The 13,289-nt window shown below is 51.8% G+C and overlaps 1 protein-coding gene across 1 annotated transcript in view; it reads right to left on the bottom strand.

Moving 5' to 3' along the window:
- Positions 1 to 13,289, bottom strand: part of NADSYN1 (NAD synthetase 1) — a 41,533-nt gene that overhangs the window by 17,296 nt on the left and 10,948 nt on the right. Inside the window, exons 6-16 of the mRNA XM_003798758.3 lie at positions 11,617 to 11,668; positions 9,205 to 9,293; positions 8,931 to 9,048; positions 8,085 to 8,216; positions 6,015 to 6,089; positions 4,707 to 4,831; positions 4,222 to 4,270; positions 3,613 to 3,715; positions 2,996 to 3,164; positions 1,488 to 1,623; positions 756 to 862 (exon numbers count right to left, since the gene is read on the bottom strand). Of these exons, the coding sequence (XP_003798806.1) occupies positions 756 to 862; positions 1,488 to 1,623; positions 2,996 to 3,164; positions 3,613 to 3,715; positions 4,222 to 4,270; positions 4,707 to 4,831; positions 6,015 to 6,089; positions 8,085 to 8,216; positions 8,931 to 9,048; positions 9,205 to 9,293; positions 11,617 to 11,668 (1,155 nt within the window). The remainder of the gene's footprint in view (positions 1 to 755; positions 863 to 1,487; positions 1,624 to 2,995; positions 3,165 to 3,612; positions 3,716 to 4,221; positions 4,271 to 4,706; positions 4,832 to 6,014; positions 6,090 to 8,084; positions 8,217 to 8,930; positions 9,049 to 9,204; positions 9,294 to 11,616; positions 11,669 to 13,289) is intronic.

Raw genomic sequence — 13,289 nt, 5'->3', positions numbered from 1 at the left:
GATGGATGGGTGGATTTCCAGGTAGACTGATGGGTGGGTGGATGGACAGGTGGACAGCTGCACAGAAGATGGAAGGCTCAATTGATGGATGGATGGATGGAGAGATGAGCAGATGAATAATGGCAGACGGGGTCTCTGAAATCCCTTAGCTAATAAGGAGCAACTAAGAAGAGCAAAGAGCATCTGGAGGAGCAGAGGCGGGAACCCAAGCCTGGAAATAAGTGCTAACAGCCTCCACCTGGGCTTGAAGGGGAGCTTGAATTTTATCTGGAAAACAACAGGGAGTCTCTGAATTTCTTTTTTTGCAGTTTTTTTTTTTTTTTGCCAGGGGCGGGGTTTGAACCCACCATCTCTGGTATACGGGGCTGGCTCCTTTGAGCCATAGGCACCGCCCTCTGAATTCCTTTAACAGTGAAGCAGTATAAGAAAGGCAGTGGGACTGAGGACAGAGGGGCCTGCACATGGAAGTGGGGATTGGAAGCTGACAAGTAGTGCAGAGCCCTGGGCCTGGTGGAACTGGGCAGTGCTGGGGTGGGGGTGGGCAGGAGTAGCCAAGCACAGTATCAATGCAGTCTGTCACTAGTCAGTAAGGAATTTAGAGCAATGATGCTGCCCTGGGTATCACCCTTGTCAGGCTAGACCCGGGATGACAGGAATCTCCTCCCTGTGCCTCACAGACACTGCAGGAGCACGCCACCCTCGGGGTAACGAGTTGCACAGGAGCCCACCACCACAGACCCCCAGGCCACACTCACCTCTCATCCACGTTGGCGGATCCCAGCACAAGGAGCCCACCGCAGGCGCCCCGAGACCAAAGGCTCAGCTGAGCAAACAGGTAGGCCAGGACCATCCTTATCCGAGCCTGGATGACACAAGAGGGAAATGAAGGGTTACCCAAGACAGGAAACATGGGGAGACCTATGGGGGCACCACAATTCTGTCAATAGAAAGGGCTCAGAGACCTCCTGAAAACCAAGCACACTCAAATAATTCAGCAAGTTAGGAGTTTCCTAGCTAGTGTTCAGGGAGGAGAGGCCCACAGACCTCAGCATCCCTTAGGGGGCCACCTCCCCAATGCCCCACAGTCCCACGTGAGCTCAGCAGGTCCTCAAAGATGGGGAAACACCATGCCTGGGAGGGCAGGACAGGGCTGCGGGCTCAGTGGGAAGAAGCTCGGCCAGCTTGTTTCACTCCCTTCCCCATGGCATTTCTGGAGGAGGAGAGGGGCCACTTGTGCACAGCAGGAAGGCCACAGAGAGGGACAGGAGCCCCAGGGCAGCCTCCCCCACAACACTGACCATAGAGCGTCCAGCTCAGTGTAGCAGCCCAGGAGGCAGAGCCGTGTGTGAGCTGCTCCCTGAATGTAAAGGAACGCACATTCACACACACACACACTCATGCACACACCTGTGCACACGCACCTTTGCACACTGGAGCACACATGCCCTGCCCCCTCCCTGGGGACGATGGCCCAGGGGGAATGGCACCTGCACATTCTGCAACGCCAGGTTTTCCCTGCTGCTTCCTCCGTGGGCCGCAAACTGGGGGCTTTTCCCCGTAACCAGGCTAAAGATACCCACGATGGCCTTCACAGCTGGGTCAATGTTGAGACCGATGTGGTGGCTGGAGGGAGAAGGGCAAGCATGGGGAGCAGCTCACCTGTGTGCGCAGACGGATCATATAATGCTCACCAGGGTGACCATTTTAAAGGGTACAATTCAGTGGTGTTTGACACACTCGTGCTGTACCACAGGCCTCACTGTCTTGTCTAAAACTTTCTCATCATCCCCAAAGGAAATCCCATCCCCCTTAGCAGTCTCTCCCCATCCTCTCCTCCTCCAGCTTCTGACAGCCACTAATGACTTTCTCTCCCTGTGGATGCACCTGCTTGGGGTATGTCACAGAAATGGCATCACATGCTACGTGGCCTTTTGTGACTGGCTGCCTCACCCAGCACACTGTCTGTGAGGTCCTTCTATTCCATCTACGCTGTAGGGCGTGGCAGTGCCCCGTTCCTTCCTAGGGTGAATGATATTCCACTGGATGGACAGCCGGTGTGTTCATCCATTCACCAGCTGATGGCACTGGGTGATTTCCACCTCTGGCCATTGTGAATGATGCTGCTGGGGACGTTCCTGTGGCAATGTCTATTCAGGTCCTTGCCTTCAATTCCTTTGGGTGCATGTCTAGGTGCGGAATTGCAGGTTTGGGAAAGTTTTTGGCTGAGCTCACTCAACAGAACGGGCAGTTCCTCTTTTTCTCTTAGGAGGCATTGTGAATGAAACATTCTATATAAAACTTAGTATCTCCTCTTTGATAAGGCGCTCTCTCCCCACTGTTCTTACATAGAGATCTGCTCTATAGAAAAGGCAGTTGGGGGCAGTGCCTGTGGCTCAGTGGGTAGAGTGCCGGCCCCATATACAGAGGGTGGCAGGTTTGGGCCTGACCCTGGCCATGGCCAAATTGCAACAAAAAAACAGCCGGGTGTTGTGGCAGGAGCCTGTGGTCCCAGCTACTTGGGAGGCTGAGGCAAGAGAATCACCTAAGATCACCTAAGCCCAGGAGCTGGAGGTTGCTGTGAGCTGTGATGCCACAGTACTCTACCGAGGGTGATAAAGTGAGACTCTGTCTCTACAAAAAAAAAGAAAAGAAAAGAAAAGGCAGCTGGGTGGGAGCAACACAAGGACAGGGTACGAGTCACACCTGCTGCCCACCTGAGACCTGCTGGGCATCTGGGGAGCACAGGCCACCTGCAGCCTGCACCTGGGTACTGGAAAGTGGGAAGTGAAGCTGGAAATCCTAGACATAGTCTAAAACCTGGAGTGGGGAGGACTGATGTACGGTTCTCCTGAGATCTGGCTCAGACCAAGAGAAAGTAGAAACCTGGTGAGCTCCTGGATCATATTAAACACAAATGCAGTCATGGCAGAGTTGCCAGAGACTCTGATCTTTTCGTAGTGGCCAGCCCATTGCCAAACCCAGGGACAGGCTGTACCTTCCGATTTGCTGGGCCAACTCTTTGGCCCTGTTGCATGTCTCCTGGGAGGAGTTCTTGCTGGCCATGTAGCAGGTTGTCAGTATGCGCCCACAGAGTTCTCGGGGGTCATCGGGGGTATAGCTGATCTCATTTACGATGGTTCGGACATCAGCCAGCACTTCCTGATCTGAAATGGCCAGGACGGAATGGGTAGAAGCCACTGGCCATGTGCCAGGTGCCTGCATGGCTACGTCCCAGAACGAGGCCCGGGGGCCTGCACAGCTGCGTCCCAGGCTACTGCCTGGCAAGTCTGTCAGGTAAGTAGCACAATCCCCAGTTTTGTGTCACACACACTAAAGCTATAATAACTGTCAGAGCACAAAGAGGGGAGGATTTCCATCTCCCCAAGCCCACGTCCTTTCCACTGGGGTGCCCTATGAACACAGCAGCAAGCAGATGCCAGTCTAGAGACGGCTACTTCAGATCAAAGCCCCAGGAAGGGACTCTGATGGCCTCGCTGCCCCAGGCTGCAGGACCTGGGCATGATGCTGTGACATGAGGCCCATGGGCTGGGTTTTGCTCTGCCCACTCCTCGGATCCCCACTCCCTCCACTGGGCCCTTGGTTATCACTTACTGCCGCTCTTCACAGCCAGGCAGACCTGGTAGCACATGGAGTACACAAGGCAGGCGGTGGCCGCGCTGTCCACCCCACCACTCAGGGGCAGGAAAAAGCCTGCCTGGAATGGGCCAACCAAACAGTGTTAGCAGAGCCACAGGGAATGATGTGCCCCAAGATTAGCCCTATCCAACCCAACCAACCTCAATGAGGCATCCACAGAAAAGCAGAGATGCATGGGAGTGTCAGTGCCTTCAGTGAGGGCAGAGGAAACGCCCACACATGCCAGAATAAATGGATTTTCTAGAGGGAAAAGAGACCCTTTGCTCTGGGGTGTACCTAAAGCTGATTCTCCACCCATGAACTACAGACACACATGGGCACCTCATGAGAGAGGGTGAGCTACGAACTCTCAGGTGTCACCAGACAGAGCTCTGGGGAGACTGTAGGATGGAGCCAGACCAGCCAGACCGCAGTGCCCACCTGGCCTCTGGTGCAGACTAAGTTCCCACTGAGAGTGACAAAATGCTGTCTGTTGCTTGCGTTAAGAAAAACTCACTAGAATAAAACCAAACCAACCCGCAGAACAAACACAGTGAGCTAGCTAGAAATGGGACAACTTGTTACCTGTTTGCTTCGTCTTAAAAAGTCCCAGAGCCAGCAGGCAGGTCCCAGGCTGCAGAGCAATGAGAGTGCTGAGTTTGGATGTGGCCAGCCTTGCCCAAAGCACACCTGCCAGCTTGGCTGGGGCAATTCTCCAGGGAGACCCGTGCTGGAGACCAGGGCTGGGCTCTCCCCAGCCCCCAGTCTCTGTTTCAAGCACTTCATGTGAAGTGACAAATTTTAATTCTGAACACAACCCAAGAGGTGGGTGCTATCTGAGACACAGAGAGACAGTGCCCTGGTGCCCAAGGTCATAGCACAAAGGAGTAGCAGGGTTGAGGGCAAACCCAGGTATTTTGGCTGCAGCTTCCTCCTGGCCTGGTACTCACCCTGGGCATGTTCTGAAAACCCACTGCAGAGCCCCCTGCTGCCCCCACTCAGGGCAAACAGTGGCAGCAGGTGGTGGCGCTCAGTGACCCCACTCCCTCCCTGAAGTTGGGGGCACACACCTTATCTCCTCCTCGGGACTGTGGTATTTCCACTCGACGGGCTCAGAGATCGGCTCCAGCAGGTCCTCGTGGCATGAGAGGGCAAAGTCCACCTTCACTCGGGGGTAGGGGCTCACCCTGCTGGCCTGTTGGAGATTCATGACAAAATGACATCCCCAAGCTATGGAAACCCTTAAGGCACCCAAGGCCAACAGGAGAGCAGGGCTCCATCAGCCACTGGGCAGTGTACATCCCAGCCACACTCAGGAGGACCCTAGAGCCAAAGGAGCATTGGGAAGGGCACAGCCCATGTGCCCTGTGAGGGGGATGCACAGCGGTGCTGCCCTGTTTGGGGACAGTCCAGCAGCTCCTCAAGAGACTAAACACAGAGTTACCATAAGACCCAGTGATTCCACTCCTGTATAGACACATGCAAGAGAAATGAAAACAGGCATCCACTCAAAACACAGCCTGCGGATGTTCCGAGCACCATTATTCACAACAGATGAAAACTGCGAACATTCCAAATGTCCGTGGATGGATGGATGAGCCAGTGAATAAACACTGCCCCGTGGGATGTTATTTGACAATACAAAGGAAGGAATCACTGACATGCACTATAACACGGGCGGACCTCAAAAACAGCACGCTAAGTGACAACAACCAGGCACAGAGGACTGTGCGTGCATGATCCCACGTCTGTGAAACACTCAGAGCAGGCAAATCCATAGACAGAAAGCAGATGGGTGGGTGCCGAAGCTGTGGCTGGGAGCTGGCGGGTGGAGGGCGGTGAGAATGGGGCGCGACTGCTCCAGGGCACCGAGTCTCTCTTCTGGGGGATGGAAATGTGCCAACATTGACTCCGTGAATATACTAATACTAAAAACCACTGAACCACTGAACCACTGTGGTTTTGGGATTATAAGTCAAAAGAGCTGTTGGACATTCTGCCGTAATAATGGCTTACAGAAGTGCAGAGCTCCAGGTTCTGAGACACAGAGCCGCCAGCTGGGAAAGGACCTTGCTCACGCTCAGGGCTCTCAGACACCGGCTCTGACACCCCCAGACTGTGTCCCAAGGAGGGGATCTGCCTGCCCTTGCCACCCCCATCTTGGAGACCCCCCTGGGCTCCAGGCTGGGTCTGTTTCCTGATGTCACAGGCCCCCACCACCACGCCCTTGTCCTGTCTGAGCCCTCACTCTGTGTCTGAACAATTGAGACAGGATTCTTTCTGCACCCCCTGGCCCTTGCTCCTTCCCCACTGGACTTTTCACACCTGTGTCCACACAGCCTCGGGCATCTCACACGGGCATCTATGAAAGCACTTACCGCCAGGTTTCGAGATGAAATCTCTGCCCTGTAGCTCCTGACATCCTCCAAATCCAACGTGGCTGTCAGGACTTCCTGGAGAAGGAAATTTCAAAGAGAAATTATGATTTCCTATTTTTGTTACTACACATGTAATTTGATCACTGTTACAGGTGTTGCATGAGAATGTGTCACACTTTCTAAAGCAGGGGTGGACACTGTGGATCTTTAGGGAGTCAGGGTCCGGGGACAGTAGGCTTTTTGCCAACCCAAAGCCCTGTTGTTGCCACCAGATCTCCACTGCATTCAGACACTTGTCAGTGATCCGTTAGTTAGTGCAGGAGGAAAATAGGTCTGTCAGTGTCTGCCAGGGGCTTCTGGGAAAGCTGCTCTTTTATTAAAAAGAGACACAGGGGCTGGGCATGGTGGCTCATACCTATAATCCTAGCACTTAGGGAGGCCAAGGCACATAGATTGCTTGAGCTCAGGAGTTCAAGACCAGCCTGAGTTAGAGTAAGACCCCATCTTTCAAAACACCCAGGTGTTGTGGTGGGTACCTGTAGTCCCAGCTACTCAGGAGGCTAAGGCAAGAGGATCACTTGAGCCCAAGAGTTTGGGGTTGCTGTGAGCTATCATGCCATAGCATTGTACAGAGGGCAACAAGTGAGACTCTGTCCCAAAAAAACAACAAAAAAAGACACACAGGGAACAATGTTTCTGCCTCCGAACATTGCTGTGTGAAGATGTGATGGCTGGAGCTGCTGCAACCATCCTGTGACCATGAGGAAAGGCAACTCAGAATGAAGCCAACAATAAGGTGGTGCCCGAAAAGAGTGACCTTCCTATTCATATCAACATTGGGGCAGAACTAAAAGTTACTTTTTATTGTTTTTGTGCAATTAAAATTTATTTCCATTTTTGGTAATAACAGCTCTCCATTCCTTTTTGCTTCAAAAGAAAAAAAACAAAAGTGAAAGTGACACGAATCTGTCTATGAATTTTTTCATCTAAGTCTCTTCTCTGTGAAGGAAATTAAATTCCAATGCAGTAAACTATATTGGAGAAACTCTGCCCTTAGGTCAACATACATCATTAGAGGTGGAGAGTACATAGCTTTTATCAGCTTCTCAAAGAAACGTGTGGCCTGGCTCGGCGCCTGTGGCTCAAGCGGCTAAGGCACTAGCCACATACATCTAAGGTGGCGGTTCAAATCCCCAGCCGGGGCCCGCCAAACAACAATGATGGCTGCAACCAAAAAATGGCCAGGCGTTATGGTGGGCACCTGTAGTCCCAGCTACTTGGGAGGCTGAGGCAGGAGACTCGCTTGAGCCCAGGAGTTGGAGGTTGCTGTGAGCGTGATGCCATGGCACTCTACCCAGGGGGATAGCTTGAGGCTCCATCTCAAAAAAAAAAAAAAAAAAAAGAAATGTGTGGCCCCAATAGGGTCATGACCCCCTCCTAAAGGGTGACTCAGTTGCTGGTGAGAATCATGAGGTTATGATTCTCAGATCTGTTCTTTTTGTTGTCTAATTCCTGACCATTCACATCCCTGGGTGCCCTTAGCATCACAGTGGCACTTCTCAAATGTAACAGCTCCCCTGGGTCTGTCCCTCACCATGCTGGCCACTGTGTGTTCAGCAAGTCCCCCAGAATAAGACCGCACCCACTGGAGTACTTTGGGGTCTCCACTCCTGCTCCTAAGGACTCAGGAGACAGTGTGAGACAGCCCCCCTCAACAGCCCAGGCTGTTTACTCTGTGCCTAAGCACTTCCCCTCCTTGTGGCCTTGTGTGGCAGGAGTCCCCCTCCCAAGGCTGAGTGCAAAGGACTCGTACACTGCCGTTGCTCTCATCTGTCCAGTGCTCTGTGTCCTGTGCTGTGGGGTCTAGTCAGGCCCAGAACTCTAGGACAGAAATTCCTCCCTTGCCAACAGGGTGAATGGGGGTGATCAAAGCAGGTGGGGTATCCTGTGGAGAAGGGGACACCTTCTCCGTGGTGTCCTCACTAAACACCACGACAGGGTGAAGACCCAGAGAACTGACGTGGTGAGGGGGACACGCTGCCCACAACTACACACACACTTGCTCATTACCACATCATCCAGAGAAAACTGGGACCCCTGAGCAAAGATACTCCCGTTCATTGCTATCATGGCACAGCCGTCGTAGTAGAGCCGGTCCCCGTCACAGCCCTTCTGGTTGGCCAGCAGGTAAATTCCCCCGTTCTGGAAAAGGCAGAGCCAACAGTGTAGTTGTCAGTGGTGGTCCATCACTCTAACCACCCGTGGCTCAAATTCAGGAAACTAGGCCATGCCATTCATGCAGTCTCCAGACTTTCTCCCCATCCCCTGATGCTGCCTTGCCATCACGAATGCCCCCACCCAAACATGGGAAATACAGAGTCAGCAGCAGCAATGCACTGGCCTTTCTAGGCTCCAGGACATAACACATCTATCTGTGGTTCATAACAGCCCTGCAAGGCACAGGCAGGCCCTGTCACCTCCTTAAGATGTAATGAGCACAGAGAAGCCAAATCTATACATGATGAAAGCTGAGATTCAAACCCAGCTGAGCTGAATCCACGCCTGCCCCGTGAATAACCCCCTCTCACGTCTCACTGCCCCAGAACAAGAGGGGCAAATGCGTGGGCATATCCTGGGCCCCCATGATGCCAATGGCTGAGTGGCATGTTCTGGTTCCTGGTCGCCCTGGAGATGGTGACAGGACATGCCTTGCAGAGCAGCTGTGTGAGCTACCTGAGGCTGTGTGAGGTAAATGCCAGGAGCGCAGTTGGGCAGCTCCAGCACAGGATGGAATTATAAGCCGCAAATGTCCACTGTGCACAAGCCAAGCCGTGCAGCAGGTACTGTGGATGTGGGGTACTCTGTGCAAAGTCCCCGCCAAGGGCACATGCTCTGGTAGCTGAGCCCAACACCTACCTTGGTGGTGGCCATGGTCACAAGATCTACCCTGGCATGGGCTTTGCGCAGCATGTGGTGACTGCCTGAGGCGTTGGTCATGATCTCCACACCGTCCAGGCCCATGTCGATGTGGGGGCTGCAGAGAAGAGACCGGCAGGCCCCTCTAACCCCATCCTGGGCAGCCGTCTGCTCTCTCCCACAGTGTCTCCATGGCCACGGCCCCCGCAAATCCCAGGTCCTTCCAGCTGGCCCATGTGAGCCTGGGACTAGATGGTAGGGGGCAGGGGCTGACCTGTGGGGTGTCCAGAGCTCCTCACAGATCTCACTCCCAATGCAGGTGTCCTGGGTCGCCAGCACTGCATCTCCAAAGGGTACTGTTTCCTGCAGTCAGAAGGTCAAAGGGCACACTTGCCACACCCCCTTTGGGCTACGTACTGACCCAAGACCCTGGACGTGCCCAGAAGATGTTCACGAAGGCCGTCACTGTGTTCCAAGCCCTGACTTGTGCTCTTCTTCCACCTGGAACATTCCCAGCCCAGGTGGCCGGTCCTGGCTGCCCCTGCTCGGCTGGTCCCTAAAGGCCTCTGGTCACACCATTCATGAGCCAGCAGCCCTGCTCTGAAGTGCCATGGAGCTGATGATGACTGTGACAAACTGTGACTTAGCTATGAAGTGTCTGTCCCGAGGCACAAGTCACCATCCTCGTCATAACATCAGTAGCTGTTTATCAGGTGTTTCTCCTGCAACATGGCACTAAGCACTTTTTCTGCTCTCTCGACAGTGGCCCTGAGGAACCCTGGGCCAGCTTCTCTCCACAGACAGAAGCAGGGACACAGCCAACTTCGGAGCTTGGGCCCCTCCCGAGACTCGTCCTTCCTTCATTCATTCACTCACTCCACTGGTGTTCACTGGGCATCGTGGGCGTCCCTGCTCCCCAGGAGAAAATGATAGAAACCCAGCTGCTGCCCAGGGGCTTCCTGCTAGCCAGGGAGAGGGATGCCAAGTCATTAGTGAGTGGACACTCTCACGGAACGTGACATCGAGGATGGCAGGGCCACAGAGGAATATGGGGCAGGTGGCATGACTTAGAGGAGGTGAGGGGAGAGGCTCATCTGCACATCAGAGGCCCTTATGAAACGTAGGAAGGTCCAAGGGAGGTTAATCAACTGCCGTCTCCTTCCCCACTCCAGAGGCTGGGGACGCTCGATTTGACTCTGGGGTCTTGCACATTTGGAAGACGTTCCAGTGCCCATGCACAGGAACGCTTGTACTCCTGGCAGCCCAGGGGTGGGATGTCATGGACGCAGACAGGGCTGCCAACCTGGGACAGTCATCTCCAAAGTGACCTCTGTCCTGTGATCACATGGTGACAGCTGCTGCCACCCCCAAGCCCCAGGCAAAGGAAGGTGGCTGAGCTGGGACGCCAAAGTCCTTTCCCTAATAATTTAAAATTGGGAATAGGACATTTTTCTCTCAGTCTAATTTCTCTTTAATCTGGGAAATGTAAGCCCTGAGGGTAGAGAAGGCCACTCAAGAGGGGGAAGCCAGAGGGTGGGCCAGGAGGAGGAAAGGTAGATGAGACCAAGGAGCCCACCACACTCGCTGCACAAGTCTCCTTCCTACGGAAAAATTAGCCGGGCATTGTGGCAGGTGCCTGTAGTTCCAGCTACTACGGAGGCTGAAGCAAGAGGATCGCCTGAGCCCAAGAGTTTGAGGTTGTGTGAGCTGTGATGCTACGGCACTCTACCCAGGGCTGAGTGAGATTCTGTCTCAAAAAAAAAAAAAAAAAAAAAAGAGGGGAAGAGGGAGGGACATGGAGGTTCTCAATGTATGGCAAACCTCTTGGGGGCAGGACACAATTGTAAGAGGAACTTTACTTAACAAATGCAATCAGTATAACCTAACTCTCTGTATCCTCAATAAATCACCCCCCACCCCCCGCAAAAAAGAAGTCTCCTTCCTACCCTTTGTACTTGTGCTAGCTCTGGTGCCTTCTCTTATTTGAATCTAAAATAATTTGAGGACTGAACTCTGACTTTTTTTCTTGCCCAAATTCCTTGCTAAAAGGCCTGGTAAATCATGACTACAAATGATAAAATATCATTAAATGGGTTTTTATTAATCTGGTATAGTGCGCCTTATATTTCTACCTAATTCCAGTATCATATCACATGATAGATAAAAGACGTCCCCCCATCTTAGTGCAACCATTCCTTTCTGCTGACTTGAGGTCTTTAGCCAACCTTAACTCTTTATTTTTTTGCAGTTTTTGGCTGGGGCTGGGTTTGAACCTGACACCTCCGGAATATGGGACCAGCGCCCTACTCCTTTGAGCCACAGGCACTGCCCCCAACCCTAACTCTAGTAACCAACTGACAACTGAAAAATCCCTAAAACCCACCTGTAACTTGTAAGCCCTCCTTGGAGATGTCTCGCCTTTTCAGCCTAACCAACATACGCTTTCCATGTATGGATTTACGGTTTTACCTCTAATTCCTGTCTCCACCTTATGTACATTTTCTTAAGACCTCTTGAGTCCATGTTCCCTGGGCCATGGTCACAGGCATTCAGGTCAAAATAAACCTCTTTGAAGTATTTTACAGAGTTTGGATTTTTCCACTGAAAGTTCCTGCCCCACATGGCCTGCTGTTAGCCTAGAATAGTGATGACTGGCTGAAAAATGGTTTTACATCCAAGGACTCACCTGCTTTGTCAGGTCTTGTATCATCCGAGGGAGAAAATACTCCTCTACCTGCCTGGAAAGAAAAAGATCACAGATTTGAGGGTAACTGTCTCAGGAAAGGAAGGAAGAATGGACTCTAAATTCAAACAAAAATCAAGCTGAGAGCTTCTTATGGATGAATCAGCAAAGGAACTGCAGAGTGTCTACAGTCCAAGGGTCCTCAAACTTTTTAAACCGGGGGCCAGTTCACTGTCCCTCAGACCGTTGGAGGGCCGGACTGCAGGCCCTGGGACGAGTTGGCTGCTAAGTAGGACAGGAAGTGGCAGCAAAAACACCCAGCAGGCTGGATAAATGTCCTAGGCGGGCTGCATGTGGTCCGCGGGCCGTAGTTTGAGCATGCCTGGACAGTGCCATAAACTATCACTTTAAGATAAGAGCACCCAGGAGGCTGGGTGGGACCTGGGCATTTGGCCACATGAAACCATGGGGCCTTGGCTCTTGTAGGTCCCACTGCCTCTGCTTTCCCACTCACTGGTGTGCAGCTTTTCTGATAGGCGTGTTTGCTGAAAACAGGCCATGTTTCCCCATGTGGAAATTACTGATCCAGAAAAGTCACTGGCATTAACCCTATACACAATTACAGAGTTGGTGTGAGTTGACCTTAAAGCAGAGGGTGAGAGTGAGTTCAACTGTGTACCTGTGTGTGTGGGGGGGCTTTCTTTTGCCTGATAATGACTGGTCTTTGCATTGGAGGACAGGTGAGTACGAAGGGAGATGTGTAGGTGGCTGTTACATATACTTTCTTAATTCATCTGTTATTCTGGATAATTAAGTTAATATTTTAATATTAAAGCAACACAGTGTTACTGGCTTAAACCCCATTTGGTCATAAGGAACTATTCCTCCACCTCTATCTGCCACAAGTAGATCTGAGTTACTCTGATTTTGTTCAGAACTTTTTCAATTCTATGCATAAGTGAGACTGGTCTCCAATTTCTCATTCTTGTATGGCTCTTGCTCAATTTTGCTATGAAAGTTATCATACTGAGTGGCGCCTGTGGCTCAAAGGGGTAAGGCGCCAGCCCAATATGCCGGAGGTGGCAGGTTCAAACTTAGCCCTGGCCAAAACTACCAAAAAACAAACAAACAAATAAAGTTATCATAGTTTAAAAAATAGCAATACAAATACTGGATAATATTTCTTCTTTTTCTATCCTTGGAACAAGTTAGTGTAAATTCATAGCTAGCAGTTTCTTGAACATTAGGCAACATTACCTATAGAGTGACCTGGGTCTGGTGTTCCATGAAGGTGATCTGTGGTGACTAATTTGATTTCTTTATGGTGATGGGTCTTTCTGAGTGCTTTCTTCTTCACTCATGTTAGCCAGCCATATTTATTTTATTATTATTATTTTTACTGTTTGGGATTCATTCAGAGTATAAAGAATTAGGCTACACTGATTGCATTTGTTGGATAAAGTCCCTCTTATCATTGTGTCCTGCCCCCAAGAGGTGTGCCATACACTGTGACTCCCCATCCCCCTCCCCTCTCCCCACTTGCTCATTTCCCTATCCCCACCCCCCATGTATTAGCTCATCTACTGCCTTATTAGAATAGAGTACACTGGGCTCAGCGCCTGTGGCTCAAGTGGCTAAGGCGTCAGCCACATATACCTAAGGTGGCAGGTTCGAAT

The sequence above is a fragment of the Otolemur garnettii genome, unplaced genomic scaffold (genome assembly GCF_000181295.1).
Source record: "Otolemur garnettii isolate 467f Iridium unplaced genomic scaffold, OtoGar3 scaffold00140, whole genome shotgun sequence".
Lineage (NCBI taxonomy): Eukaryota > Metazoa > Chordata > Mammalia > Primates > Galagidae > Otolemur > Otolemur garnettii.
The sequence above is the reverse complement of the archived record's forward strand: the minus strand, read 5'-3'. Positions and strand labels throughout refer to the sequence as shown.